At 41.9% G+C, this 16,435-nt stretch overlaps 1 protein-coding gene across 6 annotated transcripts in view; it reads left to right on the forward strand.

The window, feature by feature from the left end:
* The window catches only part of CSMD3 (CUB and Sushi multiple domains 3), a 1,175,227-nt gene that overhangs the window by 305,749 nt on the left and 853,043 nt on the right, over positions 1-16,435 (forward strand). For all 6 annotated transcript variants that reach the window (XM_075825814.1, XM_075825808.1, XM_075825809.1 and 3 more), the window contains exon 4: positions 11,850-12,044. In XM_075825814.1, the coding sequence (XP_075681929.1) occupies positions 11,850-12,044 (195 nt within the window). The remainder of the gene's footprint in view (positions 1-11,849; positions 12,045-16,435) is intronic.

Consider the following 16,435-nt stretch of genomic DNA (forward strand, 5'->3'; position numbering starts at 1 on the left):
TCTCCTATTTATGACCTCACTTGTGAAGTCAGCTAAACTGATGTTACCAATCGAAGTGGTCCTCATAAGACAAGCCCCTAGGTAGAAAGATTTGCTCCAATCACGCAGCGCTAACGCCCAATTAATGAGGGACTTACTTTCACTTCTGTGGTTAGAATGATTGACAGGAGTGTGCTCCAACCCCGCAACGCTAACGGCCGAAAAATTGCAAGCAGAATGTCTCCAAACCTCTGCCCATTCATTTCAATGGGAAATAAAGCTTTCTGTTCCGACGGGGCATATTTTACGCGGCTGGTTCTAAAAAACGGCACGTAAAAAGACACCCACGAAAAAGAAGTGCATGTTACTTCTTGAGCCGTTTTTGGAGCCATTTTTTATTGACTCAAAAACAGCTCCAAAAACGGCCGTAAAAAACGCCGCGAAAAAAGCAAGTTGCTAAAAAAACGGCTGAATATCAGGAGCTGTTTTTCCTTGAAAAACACAGATGCACATCGTATATGGATGTCACACGGAACTGCAACGCAGGAAAAACGGTGTGTTTCTTACGTGCGTAAACGGACACGTTCGTGTGAATAAGGCCTAAGATTCACCAAAAATCACGTAAAAATCCACCGTGAAAACCTGTGCCTAACTCTCTGATGTCTTCTAGAACTATATCTAACCCCTTTCAAGCTCCCTAATGCCAAGTCAACATTAGTAATGTCACCCACCTATACCCCTCATGAGTGGCTGTGCTAGAGGGAGGGGTAACCGCCGTGCATTTTGGTGAGGCTTTCTGCAAAATATTGTGGGAAGCCTTCCCAAAGTCATGTGATTTACTTATCTTGATTGTAAAATGTCGGTCGCTGCTCGCCGGCAGCCGTTATTTTGCCATGTTTCATGCGCAATAAACCCCAAGAGTTTTGGATTTTGCCGAATCTAAAACTTTTGGAAAACTCAGACTGAAATCAATTTATGTAGAATCGATTCGCTCATCTGTATTTCTTTTTTTAGGATCATAACAGACATGCATTTCACATACAGTCCTAGCTATAGGCAAAGCAGCCAGGGGTTAGAATAGAAAGACGAGTGGCTTTGTGCGGCTTACGTGCACGTAGGTTACTGTACATTCTAGAATCATCAAATTACCCAATCTACAGAGATGTCTGTCAATAAAATACAATGTGCATATATATTGGAAATTTGCTAATTATTTGGGGTAAATAAATTGACGTGTTTCTAAGGAGACACAAGTGCATTGTTGCTATGTGAACAGATGTAGCAGTGCTGAATAAAGCATGGAACTCTGTCCTTTGTCAAATATGATAACTCATTTTATTTTTTATGCCAAAAAATGGTAAAGTACATCCTTTATGGATTTTGCACCATTCCTGTGCCGCTGCTCCCTGCCTGGTCATTGTTAACAATCTGTTCCTAATGGTGCGATGTCCATGTATTTCAATGTATTTACACCAGTTTTCTGGCATAATTATATTAAGAAATATAACATTTGGGCTGATCAACATATTTATAAAGCCCTGAAAAAAGTAGAAGGGTTTCAGAGTCCTGGCAATTTTAACAAATTTTCAAAAATGTTACATCACTTTTCTAGCCAATGCCAGATTCATCAACAGAGCACGTGTCCCGATGGTAAAATTGGTGTTCATTCTGTTTACGCCACACTTTTGCTTTATGTTTAGTGTATATGGCGAGAATATTTTTTGATATCTACACCTAATGTAAACCCGACATATAAAACTCGATGCCAAACAGTTGTATACATCGCATATATAGTCCCATGCTAAAGAAAAGCATACCATACGGGATACCTCTGTATTGAAAGCGTAGTTGGCTACCCTTTGTAATACATCTAAAAAAAATGTATGTTGCTGCCTACTGTCATGCCCATGGCCGCAGGCCGTCAGGCTCACTCACCTCCTGACGCCCGCAGCCATGGAACTGTGAGCGCTGGTCCCCATATCCCCCTCAGGAGACGCCATCGCTCACTTCCGCTTCTCTTGGCTGGGTCCCATAGGGTGCGTGCGCACGCTCGTGTCCGCTCTTAGAGGGCCAGCGCGCGCACCTGAAATTAAGTCAAAATTAGCCCATGAGCCCTTGGACTATAAGAGGGACCCAGCCCCTTCCTCCCTTGCCTGAGCCTTGTTGTCGTTACCCTAGTCTGTCTAAGCAAATGGTCTCCTAAGTGTTTTCCAGTTCCCAGTGTTTCCCGTTCCTGCTACCTGTAACCTGTATCCCGTGCTATCCTGGTCACGTACCATGTTGAGCTGAAGTCGTGCTGTGCTGTATACCACGCCTGTCCTGCTACACCATGCCTGGCACCTGCCTGCTGCCTAGTCCCAGCCGAGCCTGTCTTCCTATTGTCTGAGCTACCACAGGTACCCTATACGAACTATAGACTGTGTCCTGTAGGCCAGCTGCCATACCGTCAAGGCGGTACAGTCCAGTGGGTCCACGTACCCAATGTGACACCTACCACTCAAATGTATAGATAATAAGCACCAGCACATGTACTGCCACATACCATGAAAACTTTCAAAAATGAAAAACGAAACACTAATGGGTATGTATAAGACAAAATAACTGTAAAAGTCACAATATATTCCACAAAAATAGTTTATTTAAAATAAATGCACCATATAGACATCTAAAAACAATTAAAATAGCAAAAACATGCTAGTTCTGATATATTGGGGGGTTGCCACCCTGATAAGCGGCTAAACACAAATCCCCCACAACAACCACCTAGAACTCCTCAGCATACATAGCTAATGCAAAAATATGGAAACACAGAATATTGCATCAAACTGTTTGCATTGGTAAAACGTGATAGCATAAAATCCAAGAGGGGAAAAAAAGGTGTCTGGATTTACCACCCAAAGGTATGCCAAAAGGACACTCTTTTGGCATATGCTGGGCAATGGGAGCATATTGCTACGTATGTAGCAGGAAAATCTCTCAATGTATGTGCCGAACACAAACCCCTATAAAACTGTATGACATACAATGACATAGATGTGTCCTTCCTTATCTTTCCTCTTATCTCAACATATCCTGAGATGATCAACTTAGAAAAAAAACATGATTTTGCGATACTCAAAAAACACGATGTCACGAGATGCCATATGTGTCCACGTGTGTGGTTGTAATGTGAATTGCAGCCTGTGAAGGGTTTTGCTAACATATCGCAATATTGTATTGAATTGGTTTCATGAGAAATTGGAGTCCCTAACCAATTTCAAACAAAGGTAAGGGTGAACACATCTGTACGTCGCTCACATGCTTCCATGTTACAGAAACGTATATTGTGCCTCTGTATTGAAAAGTGTCCTTGATTATCCTTTGTAATACAGTTTAAAAAAAATGGTATATGGGTGCATACCGCCCTCAAACGTTTTCCAAAAGGTTTCTCTATTGCATGTTGGGTCAGTGACAGTCTATGGCTACATTCGGCATATGCACCGGCAACATTTCCGCTTTATACAACAAACATAAAGGCATGATGTGAACAAAGCCTGAGAAATGCAAGTCTGTTCCAAAAGTGAGAAAAATTTCAATATGCTTAAAAAATGTTCTTGGCGAGTTGCCCTTGTAATTTCTACTGTATTACGTACAATAGTTTCCTTTGTGGATAATGCAATGGGAAACTCTCAGCTCATGGCCAAAAATATATTTTCATGTATTGGGAATTGATAAACAACCTAGTAATGAGAAGATATAAGATTGTGATTGGGAATGGAAACAATGTGTGTGTCTATGTAGAATTTCTACTCTGGATTCTTGTAAGTCACTTCCGAACCTTCTGTCTACAATTCAATTCCCCCATTACTAGTTGTATTCCCTCACATTCTGCTTTGCTTAGGCCATACACCTCGTGCTCAATAGAAAAATGACACTACACGTTGTGTTATTTTTTTCTGTCTTTACGGACATTGGGACGTATCATGACAAAGAACACAGAGGAGCTGCAATATTAATAGTGAACAGCAGAGTGCCCCAGATCTACGATTCCTCCAGTCTGACGACAGAGAATAATGAGGAATTCAATGTTTCAATTACTGTACATCAAGAAAGCTGATTATATTTGCAAGGCAAATAGCATGTGGCCACCTACATAACCATTTTTTTCCATAAAATGTAATAGATGTTAACACTCTGGCATGTTAATTTATGAGATGACCTGCAGTGTCGGGATGATATGCAGACTTGGCAGAGATAAATTTGTAATTTAACTCTTATGGAACCAGATGTAGCCATCTTTACCTTGACTTTTAACGCATTAAATACACAGTGGCTAGATCTCTTATCTTGACTTTTTCAATGACTTTTCAATGGCTTTTGTTGTGTGATATCACGCTGCAGCAAGTTATCAGAATCAGGTTAAAGATGGCTACATCTGTACTGACTTTAGATAAGGTCAGAGGATTATGTGAAGTCCTATGGAAAGCAACCAATGACACACAAACATACAGCAGCAAGAGGAGTGCCAAATGAGAAGTATCTGTATCCCATTAAATGTGCCAATTGACAAAGTAAACTCTTCTGCATCCCTATAAAACCATGTTACAGACTATTAGGGTATGTGCACACGATGAGTGACTTTTACGTCTGAAAAGACAGACTGTTTTCAGGAGAAAACAGCTGCGTCGTTTCAGACGTAAATGCTGCTCCTCGTATTATGCGAGGCGTCTTTGACGCCTGTAATCTTGAGCTGCTCTTAATTGACTTCAATGAAGAACGGCTCAAATTACGTTGCAAAGAAGTGTCCTGCACTTCTTTGCCGAGGCAGTCAATTTACGCGTCGTAGTTTGACAGCTGTCAAACAACGACGCGTAAATTACTGGTCGTCTGCACAGTACATCAGCAAACCCATTCAAATGAATGGGCAGATGTTTGCCGACGTATTGTAGACCCATTTTCAGACGTAAAACGAGGCATAATGCGCCTCGTTTACGTCTGAAAATAAGTCGTGTGAACCCAGCCTAAGGGTATGTGCACACGATAACTGCAATTAAGTTTTTTGAGCAACTCGTGTTTTTCGCGGCGTTTTTTACGTCCGTTTTTGGAGCTGTTTTCATTGGAGTCTATGAGAAAACGGCTCCAAAAACGTCCAAAGAAGTGTCCTGCATTTCTTTGACGAGGCAGTCATTTTACGCGTCATCGTTTGACAGCTGTATTTGGAGCCGTATTTTCAGGCGTAAATTGAGGCATAATACGCCTCGTTTACGCCTGAAAATAGTTTGTGTGAACCCAGCCTTAGGCAAGCATTCATATCTGTTCTTTGTGTTCTTACCTATGCTAGACAAGTGAACAATGGATTCTCGTTGGTGGCTTTGTGGTCCAGAGTCACTGATAACATTAAATGGGTTAGGCCATCAATACTAGATCGGAGGGGGTCCAACCGTTGGCACCCTGTCGATCAGCTGTATTTAGGGGCCTCGGCATTCGTCAAGCGCTGCAGTCTCTTCTTTGTTTACATGGGTTTCTCTTTGTACTTGCATACGCAGTTACAAATGTAGCGACCATGCAAGGTATTACACCACTGTCCCATTCAAGTGAATTTGCTCGGGGCCGCTACAAATGTAACGGCGTATGCAAGTACGAACAAGGAGGAGAATCATGTAAATAATGAAGAGGCTACGGCGCTCATAAGGTGCTGCGGCCCCTTTATACAGCTGATCGGCGGGGTGTCGAGATTTAAACCCCCACCAGTCTAATATTGTTGGCCAATCCTGGGGATAGGCCACCAATTTTAATAACATGGATAACCTATTTAAGCTTCGAGAGCACAAGAGCAAGAAGTGTTGTCATGGGAACAACAAGGGACTAGGGGCATTGTAACAAGGAGGTTTTACTAGATTCAGGATCTCTCCCTTGTATTGTACAGGAAATCCTAGCCTTGACCCCACTGAGATTTCCTAACCTTTATTTAGCTTTTTCAGTGTGATAATGTATAATAGTAATAATAATAGTAATCATAATAATAATAATTGTAAAACTCATATTCGTAATAATAATAATAATCGTAATAATAATCACAATAATTGTACAAATAATAATAATAATAATAATAATATTAGTAATAATAATAATAATAATAATAGTAATAATAATAATAATAATATTGATGTTTGTAGTTTGTCATTGCCAGCGAATAAATTAAATAGTAAAATTTTTCTACATCTCTAAGGGCAAACTATAGAAAATAATAAAATCCTTTAAAGTGCTCTTCCCCCCAAATGAGAAAATGCACTTGACTGGAGATAAACGCAGGTCATGCTCTCAGGAAGTTGAGAACTCTTGTACGCCGAGTCCTCAAACGAAAGAGCTCCTTTAGTTGTCCTTGCACCTGAATATTTAACGTGGATAAGATCAAACAATATTGCGGCTCTGAAGGGTAACAAAGAAAATACAAGAAGACATACACTGGTGACTACCTGGTTTCTTACATGTTAGACGACAGAGAAATGACAGATCTGCAGTATAGCACCTCACTTAAAGGGATTTTCCCATCAGATATTTATGACATATCCACAGGATATGTCATAAATGTCAGATAGGTGCCCACCTCTGGGACCCGCACCTATCTCTAGAACGGAGCCCCTAATCCCCATTCTACTTCTCTTTGTGTGATTTCCAACCATTAAGAAGTTAACAGCCTAGTTCGCTGAGCTACGCTGTTTCTGTAAGTCCCATAGAACTGAATGGAAGTTAAGGTAACAGCGTAGCTCGCATGCTACGCTGCTTCCGTAACTGCCATTCACTACTATGGGACTTACAGAAACAGCGTAGCTCAGCTAGCTACGCTCTTTCCGTAATTCATGGCCGGGAATTACACGCTTCAGTCACAACAGAGAGCAGTAAAACAGAGCTTAAGGGAACCCGTTCTAGATATCAGTGCGGGTCCTAGAGGTGGGACCCACATCTATCTGACATTTATGACATCCTGTGGATATGTTATAAATATCTGATGGAAAAATCCCTTTAAGGCCAGATTCACACGAACGTTGCGTTTTTGCGCGCGCAAACAACGCAGCGTTTTGCGAGCGCAAAAACCATTTGACAGCTGCGTGTGTCATGCGTGTCTGATGCGCGGCTGCGTGATTTTCGCCCGTCACTGTCCAAGGTGCTGAAAGAGCTAAATCTTTCAGCACCCTCGACAGTGAATGCCGAACACAACAGCGAAAAACCTGTAAAAAAAAAGATAAAGTTCCTACTTACCGAGAACTTCCCGGCCGTTGCCTTGGTGACGCGTCCTTGGTGACGCGTCCTTGGTGACGCGCCTCTCTTGACATCGGGCCCCACCTCCCTGGATGACGCAGCAGTCCAAGTGACCGCTGCAGCCTGTGATTGGCTGCAGCCTGTGCTTGGCCTGTGATTGGCTGGAGCTGTCACTTGAACTGAAGTGTCATCCCGGGAGGTCGGACTGCAGGAAGGAGACAGGAGTAATCGGTAAGTTAGAACTTCGGTTTTTTTTTACAGGTTAATGTATTTTGGGATCGCAAGTCACTGTCCATGGTGCTGAAACAGTTTAACTCTTTCAGCACCATGGACAGTGACTATCTCCTGACGTCGCGTACCGATAATTTTTTTGCCGGGATCGGCCAAAACGAGTTTGGCCGAACCCGGTGAAGTTCGGTACGCTTGTCCGGCTTCGCTCATCGCAAAGACACTCCGTTTGGATGTTCGGAAACAGAAAAGCACGTGGTGCTTTTCGGTTTTCATTCATCCTTTTCACTGCTGTTGCGCGAATCACGCTCGTCCCACGGAAGTGCTTCCGTGTGGTGCGCGTGATTTTCACGCACCCATTGACTTCAATGGGTGCGTGATGCGCGAAATACGCAGAGTTATTGAACCTGTCGCGCTTTTTGCGCAGCAGACAAACGCTGCGCAAAAAGCACGGACTGTCTGTACTGCCCCATAGACTTGTATTGGTCCATGCGTGCCGCGTGAAAACCACGCGGCCCGCACGGACCGAATACACGCTCGTGTGAATCCCCCCTAAGTCTTAACTTCTTGGGAATGGGTAAATTGGCAATGAATAATTGGGAGATTGTAGTTAACACCATATTCCGGTTTAAGCAAATAAAGCTTATTCCTTTTATTCAAAAATTCTAAATGATTCCATTTTTTTATATACTTTCTGTATTAATTCATCACAGTTTCCAAAATCTCCACTTGCTGTTAATCAATAACAATTTGATTATTTCCAGGGGATAAACATCTGTCCTGGTCATGTGATGATCACAGAGGTGTATGGCTTGTTACAGTTACAGTACAGTTATCGCAGATGTATTTTGTAATCATCGCCTGACCAGATATTTATTCCCTGGAAACAAACAATAAGGGCTCCTATTGAATGACTGCAAGCAGAGATCTTTAAAAACAGTGAGGAATTGATACAAAAATCATATTGGAAATTGTATATGTTTTCATTATACAAAGAAAAATGTTTATTTATCTGAAACCGGAAAACACTTATAACTGTGTACAATGCTGAATTTTCAGGCTTGTCTGGAGGTGAGCGTTAAGTTATAACAAGTGGCATGTTGTGGGCAGTGCAAGCTTAAAAATCGAAATGCAGACTATTGCAGTTAAAGAGGACCTGTCAAATCTCCTGACTTGTCTGTTTTAGTAAATATTTGTATTCCTCATGAAATAACAGTTCTGAAGCATCTTTCTTAGAACCCTGTGTTGTGTAGTTCCTCTGTTATTCCTCCTAGAAATTTATGAATAAATTGGCAACTGGGCGTTTCCAGTTCCCTTGTCAAAGAGGCATATCCCTACACAGTCTCACTCTGACATCACTGATTGGACAGTGTCAGAGTGTGTAAGGACACATCCCCAACTGGTAACATCCAGTTGTCACTTTATTCATAAATTTCTAGGCGGAATAACAGAGGAACGGCACAATGTAGAGTTATACAAAAAGATGATAAAGAATTGTTATACTTTGACGAATAGAATTATTTACTAAAACAGACAAGTCAGGAGAGGTGACCGATAATCTTTAATTCCACTTGATTTGATTTTGAAATAGCGACATTAAGATTACAATAACAAAAACATTTATAAGAAATACCTCGACGGAGCAGATACAATTGTCGTATTTGCCTTAGACAATATAAATCCATGTGAATTTCTAAACTTTTCCTCTTATTTGGATGGACTGAAACGTACCGTTATCTACAGGAAATCAGGAGATTGAGTGGATGGTATAAAATAAGTCAACAGAATTGAGCAAAATTACTTTTGAAATATTTCTCAACCTTTAGCAACAAGTGAATCATTTTACATTTCCCTCTGTTTTTAGTGGTGAGCTGAAGAATAAAAATGACCATATTTTAGAGATAATAATATAACTTTGTATAAAAGCTGAATAACTTAATGTACCTTGCAAAGCAATTACGCCCACCAAGTTTTTATTGCATATTCCAAGCGTCGTTTGATGCAGATATGAAAACCTAGTCAAGTTGGATTTTTTGGTTTCAGACAGTTATATGTTACTGAATATTTATAGAAAACATTTTATGAACTGGATTTAAAAATAACAATGCATGAAATTAAAAATTTTAACACTATATAATAGGATTTTTTCACCTAAATTCGAAATTCCCACCCGTAGTCTTAGATCAGTGTTCTGAGCCATTTTGCTTAACATGTCTACAAATGTTGCAAGAAACTATTAGTTAGAGTTTTCTAGGATTAGGAAAAAAAGGTCTGCCTATTTTTTAGAAACAACACCACACTTGTCTGTAGGCTGTGGCTGCTATTGCAGCTCAGCCCCATTCACTTAGAATTTTTCCGCTAGGTGTGGATGGAGATTTAAATATTCTATTAAAGGGTAACTAAACTTTCAAAAAAGTTCTGAGATGTCATAGTGACGTCAGAAGTTTTGATCGGTGGGGATCTGAGCACTGAGACCCCCGCCGATCGCTAAAACAAAGCATCAGAAGCGCTCGGGAGAGTGCTGAGCCACTTTGTTTCGGAAAGCCGAGCAGTTGGTGTACGGGTTTGTACACTTTATATTGAGCCTGTGTACCAATCGCTTGGCTTTTCGAGAAAAGCAGATCAGAAACCAAGCGGATCAGCGCTCACCCAAGCACTTCTACCGCTTCGGTACAGCGATCGGTGGAAGTCAGTCCTCAGACCTCCACTGATCAGGACTTCTGACATTTCACTATGACATGTCAGAAGTTTTCTGAAAGTTTAGTTACCGTTTAACATATATTGTGCTGTTCAGACGTGTCAGAATTTTTCCACTGCAAATGTTGCTGCAGATTCGCGGCAATTGCACAACGAATCTGCACCAACATTTTCATATTTGCCAGGTAATTCAGACGTTGCAGATATCACAGCGGACTTGCCACAGATTTCAGTTTTTGCATTGCAAAGGCTGAAATACGCAGTGAAATTCCGCTGCTTCTCCGCAACATAATGAGCATGCTGCAGAGGGGAAATTCTGCACCGCAGCCTAAATTCCGCACAGTTATTTTCCGCAACGTCTGAACTAAGTTTCCTAAAATTGTATAGAAACCTATGTCAAAAACGGCTCCTGCGGAGTGTCCGCAGCGGAATTCAACAACAATTCCGCCACATCTGAATGTACCCTAAATTGCCTTAGATTTGCGGTGCACAATCTGCACTGCAAATCCACGTCAATTCTGCAACGTCTGAACATACCCTTAATAAGATGAATAGTCTATTTACAATACACCAGAAGCCGAGCGTGGTGAACTGATCAGATAGTATTAAAGTTTACAGTATATGAGCTGATAACATGATGATATATTTCAAGGCAAGTAGAAGACTGACATTAACAGATCATGGAGGAAGTGGAATCATTTAATGATGTTTGACTGCTGTCCTCCTAATACAGACAGATTAAATTATCAATTCTACATCTATATAATGTGACATTCAGACATCTAAATTGTTACAAATTGCGCCACTTACCAGCACTACAGATGGAGGTATTGGATTGCCATTGTGTTACTGTAAAGATTTATATTGTTTTCATTATATTATTTTTCAGTAACAGATTCCACAATGTTCAGTATCTCAAAAGAACTGTCACACATAAAAATGCTTAAAGGAACACCCCAGAAAAACTGATAAACTGTGTAATACCTAGTACAGGGCCTGAGTGTGCAGCTCATGACTACCCTAGGTCATGCTCCGCCCCCTCAGATTCTGCACTAGCAATAACACAATTCATCAATTTTGCCTGGAGTGTTCCTTTAATGAATCATTTCAGAAACGACTGCATTCATTTTCTATAGCTTAAGCAAGGAGTACATTTTTGTTGCTTCTAGCACTTCGAGTAATGTTGTTGCAAAGATGTACCGGAGGACCACCATAGCAGAAGGACGTCATAAACTCCTAAACATAAGCACTCAGAGCACGTATGCTAAGAACATATACTGATTAAAGCTGGCTAGTTAAACTACTAGAATCTGAAGATTTGCCATGGGTTGTGTATGGGAAAACTAGAAACTGTCAGGCTAAAAAAAAAACATTGGATAGTCAAAAAAAGGCCGAGCTCGCCTTGTATTGAAGGGTCCAGGTGCCCTGTGCTACTCTCATTTGAACATATGGCCGCTTAAAAAAAAAAAAAAACAACGGGCTCTCCACAGATAATCCAGGTGAATACTCAGCTGCCTTTTTTCTGTTTTTTTTCTCTGTTTATTTACTTCTTTGTATCTTTTAATATGTATATTTGGCACTTTAGTAAACTTTCTGTATTCACTTAGCGATCGCGTGTGGACGTATTTATTTGAACAATCTTTGAATCCGTTGTAAAACAAATGGAGAGTATATTCCTTCCTGACTTTTTTAATATCTTTTCACAGAATTACGGAGCAGCTCCTGTGGTAACCCTGGAATCCCACCCAAGGGTGTTCTGTCTGGTACAAAGTTTGATGTTGGAGACAAAATTCAGTATAGCTGTGTAACAGGATACATTCTGGATGGTCACCCACAACTCTCATGTATAGAAAATTCAGCTAACACGGCTTCATGGGATTTTCCAGTCCCCATATGTAGAGGTATGTTGACCCTTAGATTGCTATTTATTAATTTGCTGACTTTTACTCCCTCATTTTCGCTTTGGAAAGCGATTAATCATGAAATAAAAACAAATACAGATGTGTCCACCCTTATTGGTTTCTTGCATTGCGTTAAGTTATACAATTTGTCATTAATACCAATCCAATACAATCTTGCACCACCCAGTAAAAAAAGTATATATGAAACGTATACATTTTTTTAACATGGAAATCTCTGGGAGACGGATGGCTGACGCATGGTATCCATCAGAGGCACAAAAATAAATGTTGACCTTAATTTCAAACCAGCTTGTGGGTGTGATCGTGCCGTAAAAGGCGTTTTCAGTCACAGATCCATGCAATGATTTCAATCATATAAAATTGTATTGTGTTTCAAATGTCCAAAGTTGACGAAAACATGTGCAAAAATTGGCAAGTATAAATAATTGGTATTACCCATAAGAAGCTAGAGTCCTGGAAGTAATCCGTTAGGTGTATATCATCCTTTCTCCATTCCAAGTCCAGGCCTTGTTACCCAGTGGCGGATTATGTAGACCAAAGGCCCTGGGCTGTTCAACAAGCTTGGGCCCCCCATTTTCCACCACCATTGCTGACAGTATCACACTGTGTAGGACACATTCTCTTGACAATGGGAATGGTAACACGCATTTGTCTTTTACTCCTGGATACACAAAGTGGAATACAAGGATTTCCTATAACAAACAATGACTCACAATGATGACTTCTCTGATGGGAGTAGTTCTCTTTTCTTCTCCATCTGACAGAGACCGCTATGGCGACTTTTCCTGATGACGGCAGAGTTTCCTGATGAGAAATCTTTGCCCCTCGATTCTGCAGCCATTTTCAACATCTATAGCAACACAAAAATTCAGAAACTAAACGCCCTAAATTGTTTTATACCCCAGACCAAACACCTAAACAAATTAAGACCCCAGGCCCATGCATTACCTCAGACCAATAAATTCAGTCCCCATGGGGTAACAACTTTTAAAGAACGTTTGGTTTGTGTTGTAGTGACATGTCAGAAGTTTTGATCCGTGGGGCTCCGATCACAGAGAACCACACCAAGCACTAAAACAAAGTGGCAGAAGGGCTTGGGTGAGCGCTGTTCCACTTAATTTCATGGACTTTCTATTGAGCCCGTGTACCGCTTGCTCGGCTATCAGAGGAAAGACGATCAGAAGCAAAGCGGCTCATCACTCACCGGAGCGCTTCTGCCACTTTGCTTTAGCGATTGGTGGGGTCTCAGTGCCTGGACCCCCACTGAGCAGAACTTTTGACATGTCACTGACATGTCAATTAAAAAAAAAAAAAGTTTAGTTACCCTTTAAACAGTCAGACAACCCTCCCCAGTGCGTTTGACTGACGAGAGCTCTATGGGAGGGTCTGATCGTTTGATTCTTATGGCTCTGGGGGGGAGGCATTATCCCCCCATAAAACCCTTAGCAGTCAATCAGATGCTCTGACCCCCCCTGCAGTATAATAACTACTGAGGGCTCTATGGGGGAGATTATACTGCAAGGAGGGTTCTGAGCATCTGACTTACTGCAGAGGGCTCTATGGGTGGGAAATAATTTCACAAAAATTTAGAAACTAAACACCCTATATACAATTCACACTAACACCACACACTATATATTTAAACCACACACACATACACTATATAGACTTACATTATACACAGCTAACACACTATACAATATATACATATTACATGCAATATACACACATTATATAGACTTACATTTAACACACTATAAACTCTATACACACAGACCAAACTATATAGACTTACACTATACACACACAGCACACAGCACACACTATACAATATACACACATTATATGCAATATACACACACACTATATAGACTTAGATTATACACACAGCACACACTACAATATACACACATTATATGCAATATACACACACTATATAGATTTACATTTAACACACTATAAACTCTATACACACACAGCATATAGACTTACACTATGTTCGCTATACACACACACACTACATAGACTTACACTATACACACACCAGACTTACCAGAGCCTCTTCCTCTGCGGTGCTTGTGCTCTGGCAGTCGCCAAGAACTTAATCACGTGACTGATGTCACCACAGGTCCTTCTTCTCCTACTTGCAGTTTTGCCGTTGTCAAGCAGCTGCTTGAGGTTTAGACAGGAGGGAGAGTGCACAGCAGCACAGGGAAGCAGACTGACAGGGAGACTCCAGCACCTCCCATCACTACCTCTGACCGTGTGCTCTCTACAGCTGATGTGCTGTGCCGCCGGCCCCTGTTGCCTGGTCGCAATTGACCCCCACCTCCTCCTCATCAGCACGTGGGACCGATCACCGTGAGAATGCGGCAGGCAGCAGACCTGGATAGTTTTTTTTTAAACCTCTGTGCCGTTTGGGCGGCAATGGGTCCCCTGGGAGCCTTGGGTCCTGGGCGGCCGCCCGAACCGCCCATGTGAGGATCCGACCACTGTTATTACCGGTAGCAGAGACACAGGTGCTGTCAGACGCTGACCCTCCACACGTGGTGTCTCTGCTACCGGTAACAAGCCCTGGACTTAACGGAAAAAGGATGATATACACCTAACCGGATTACTTCCAGGACTCTGATTAGTGATACCAATTATTGATCCATCAGAAGCACCAAACGGAGATATACAGATGTAGCCATCCTTATCTTGACTTTTAACGCATTAAATACACAGTGTCAGGAAACTTGAACTTGACTTCTTCAATGGCTTTTTGTTGTGTGATATCACGCTTCAGCAAGATATCAGAGTCAAGATAAAGATGGCTACATCCATATACATTCTTTTTATATGTTTAACACCTCGAGATGTGTCGAGTTTAGAAATAATTTACAGGAACGCACATCTGTTCTTGTATTTTGCTGTATAAGGCTGGGTTCACACGTGGCGGAATTTCACTTAAATTCCGCTGCGGACACTCCGCAGCGTTAATCCGCAGCGGAGCCGTTTCTCCATTGCCTTCCACTTCTATTTAGAATTGTTCGTTTAGACGAGGCGTAAAATTCCGCTGCGGAGCATAGGTTGCGGAGCGGAATTTGGTGTCCGCAGCATGCTCTGTCTGTTGCGGAGCAGTGGCGGACTGGTTGCGGACTCGTTGCGGACTCATTGCGGAAGTTCTCCATTGACTTCAATGGAGATTCTAATTTCCGCAATGAAGTCCGCAGCTGTCATGCACATGTTATGTGTGCTGCGGATGCGTTTTGCCTTTTTAACTTGACATTTCTTCATTCTGGCTGGACCTATGTATTTCTAGGTCTACAGCCAGACTGAGGAAGTCAATGGGGCTCCCGTAATGACGGGAGTGTTGCTAGGAGACGTCAGTAAATAGTCACTGTCCAGGGTGCTGAAAGAGTTAAGCGATCGGCAGTAACTGTTTCTGCACCCGGGACAGTGACTACCGATCCCAATATACAGCAACCTGTCAAAAAATAGAAGTTCATACTTACCGAGAACTCCCTGCTTCTGTCTCCAGTCCGGCTTCTCAGGATGACGTTTCAGTGTAAGTGACGGCTGCAGCCAATCACAGGCTGCAGCGGTCACATGGACTGCCGCGTCATCCAGGGAGGTCGGGCTGGATGCCGAAGGAGGGACGCGTCACCAAGACAACGGCCGGTAAGTATGAAAGTCGTTTACTTTCACTAGGGAAAGTGTTGTCCCTTCTCTCTATCCTGCACTGATAGAGAGAAGGGAAGCACTTTTCCCGCAGTCCGCAGCAGCTAGTCCGCATCAATTTACTGCACATTTGGGCAGATCCGCAGCCGTAATCCGCAACCCGGATTAGGTGCGGCATTGATGCGGACAGTTGCGGAGGAATTCCGCCACGTGGGGCCATGCCCTTATGAAGAGATGCCCTAAATAACGAGTTCATGGAATCAGTAGATTATGGACTAAATTTGATTTTAGACATCTAAAATAAAGAGCTTTTTCAATGTATAACTCGAGCCTCCAGGTTCAGATAAACGCTGGCAATTAAAGCATTTTGAGAGCCTGGGTCCACACAGGTCTGTAATATGGAGCCATAGGGACACTCTGTGCTGCTATATGATTCTTTATTAAGACAATGTATTCGCACTGTTCACACTGAGTTTTTTGCAGGCAGAAAAAATCTGCCTCAGAATTCCTTCAGGAATTTTGAGGCAGATTTTGAGCTGCCTGCACGTATTTTTCCCTGTTTTTTTTCTGTGTTTTTCGCCCGCGGCCATTGAAGCTAATGCAAGGACTGCGGTAAAGAAAGCCAAAAGCCACCACGGAAAAAAAAACTAATACTTCTGCCTCCAATTGTAATCAATGTGGGGCGATTTCGGCCATTTTAGGGCGCT

Source organism: Rhinoderma darwinii, chromosome 5 (assembly GCF_050947455.1).
Source record: "Rhinoderma darwinii isolate aRhiDar2 chromosome 5, aRhiDar2.hap1, whole genome shotgun sequence".
NCBI classification, from domain to species: Eukaryota; Metazoa; Chordata; class Amphibia; order Anura; family Rhinodermatidae; genus Rhinoderma; species Rhinoderma darwinii.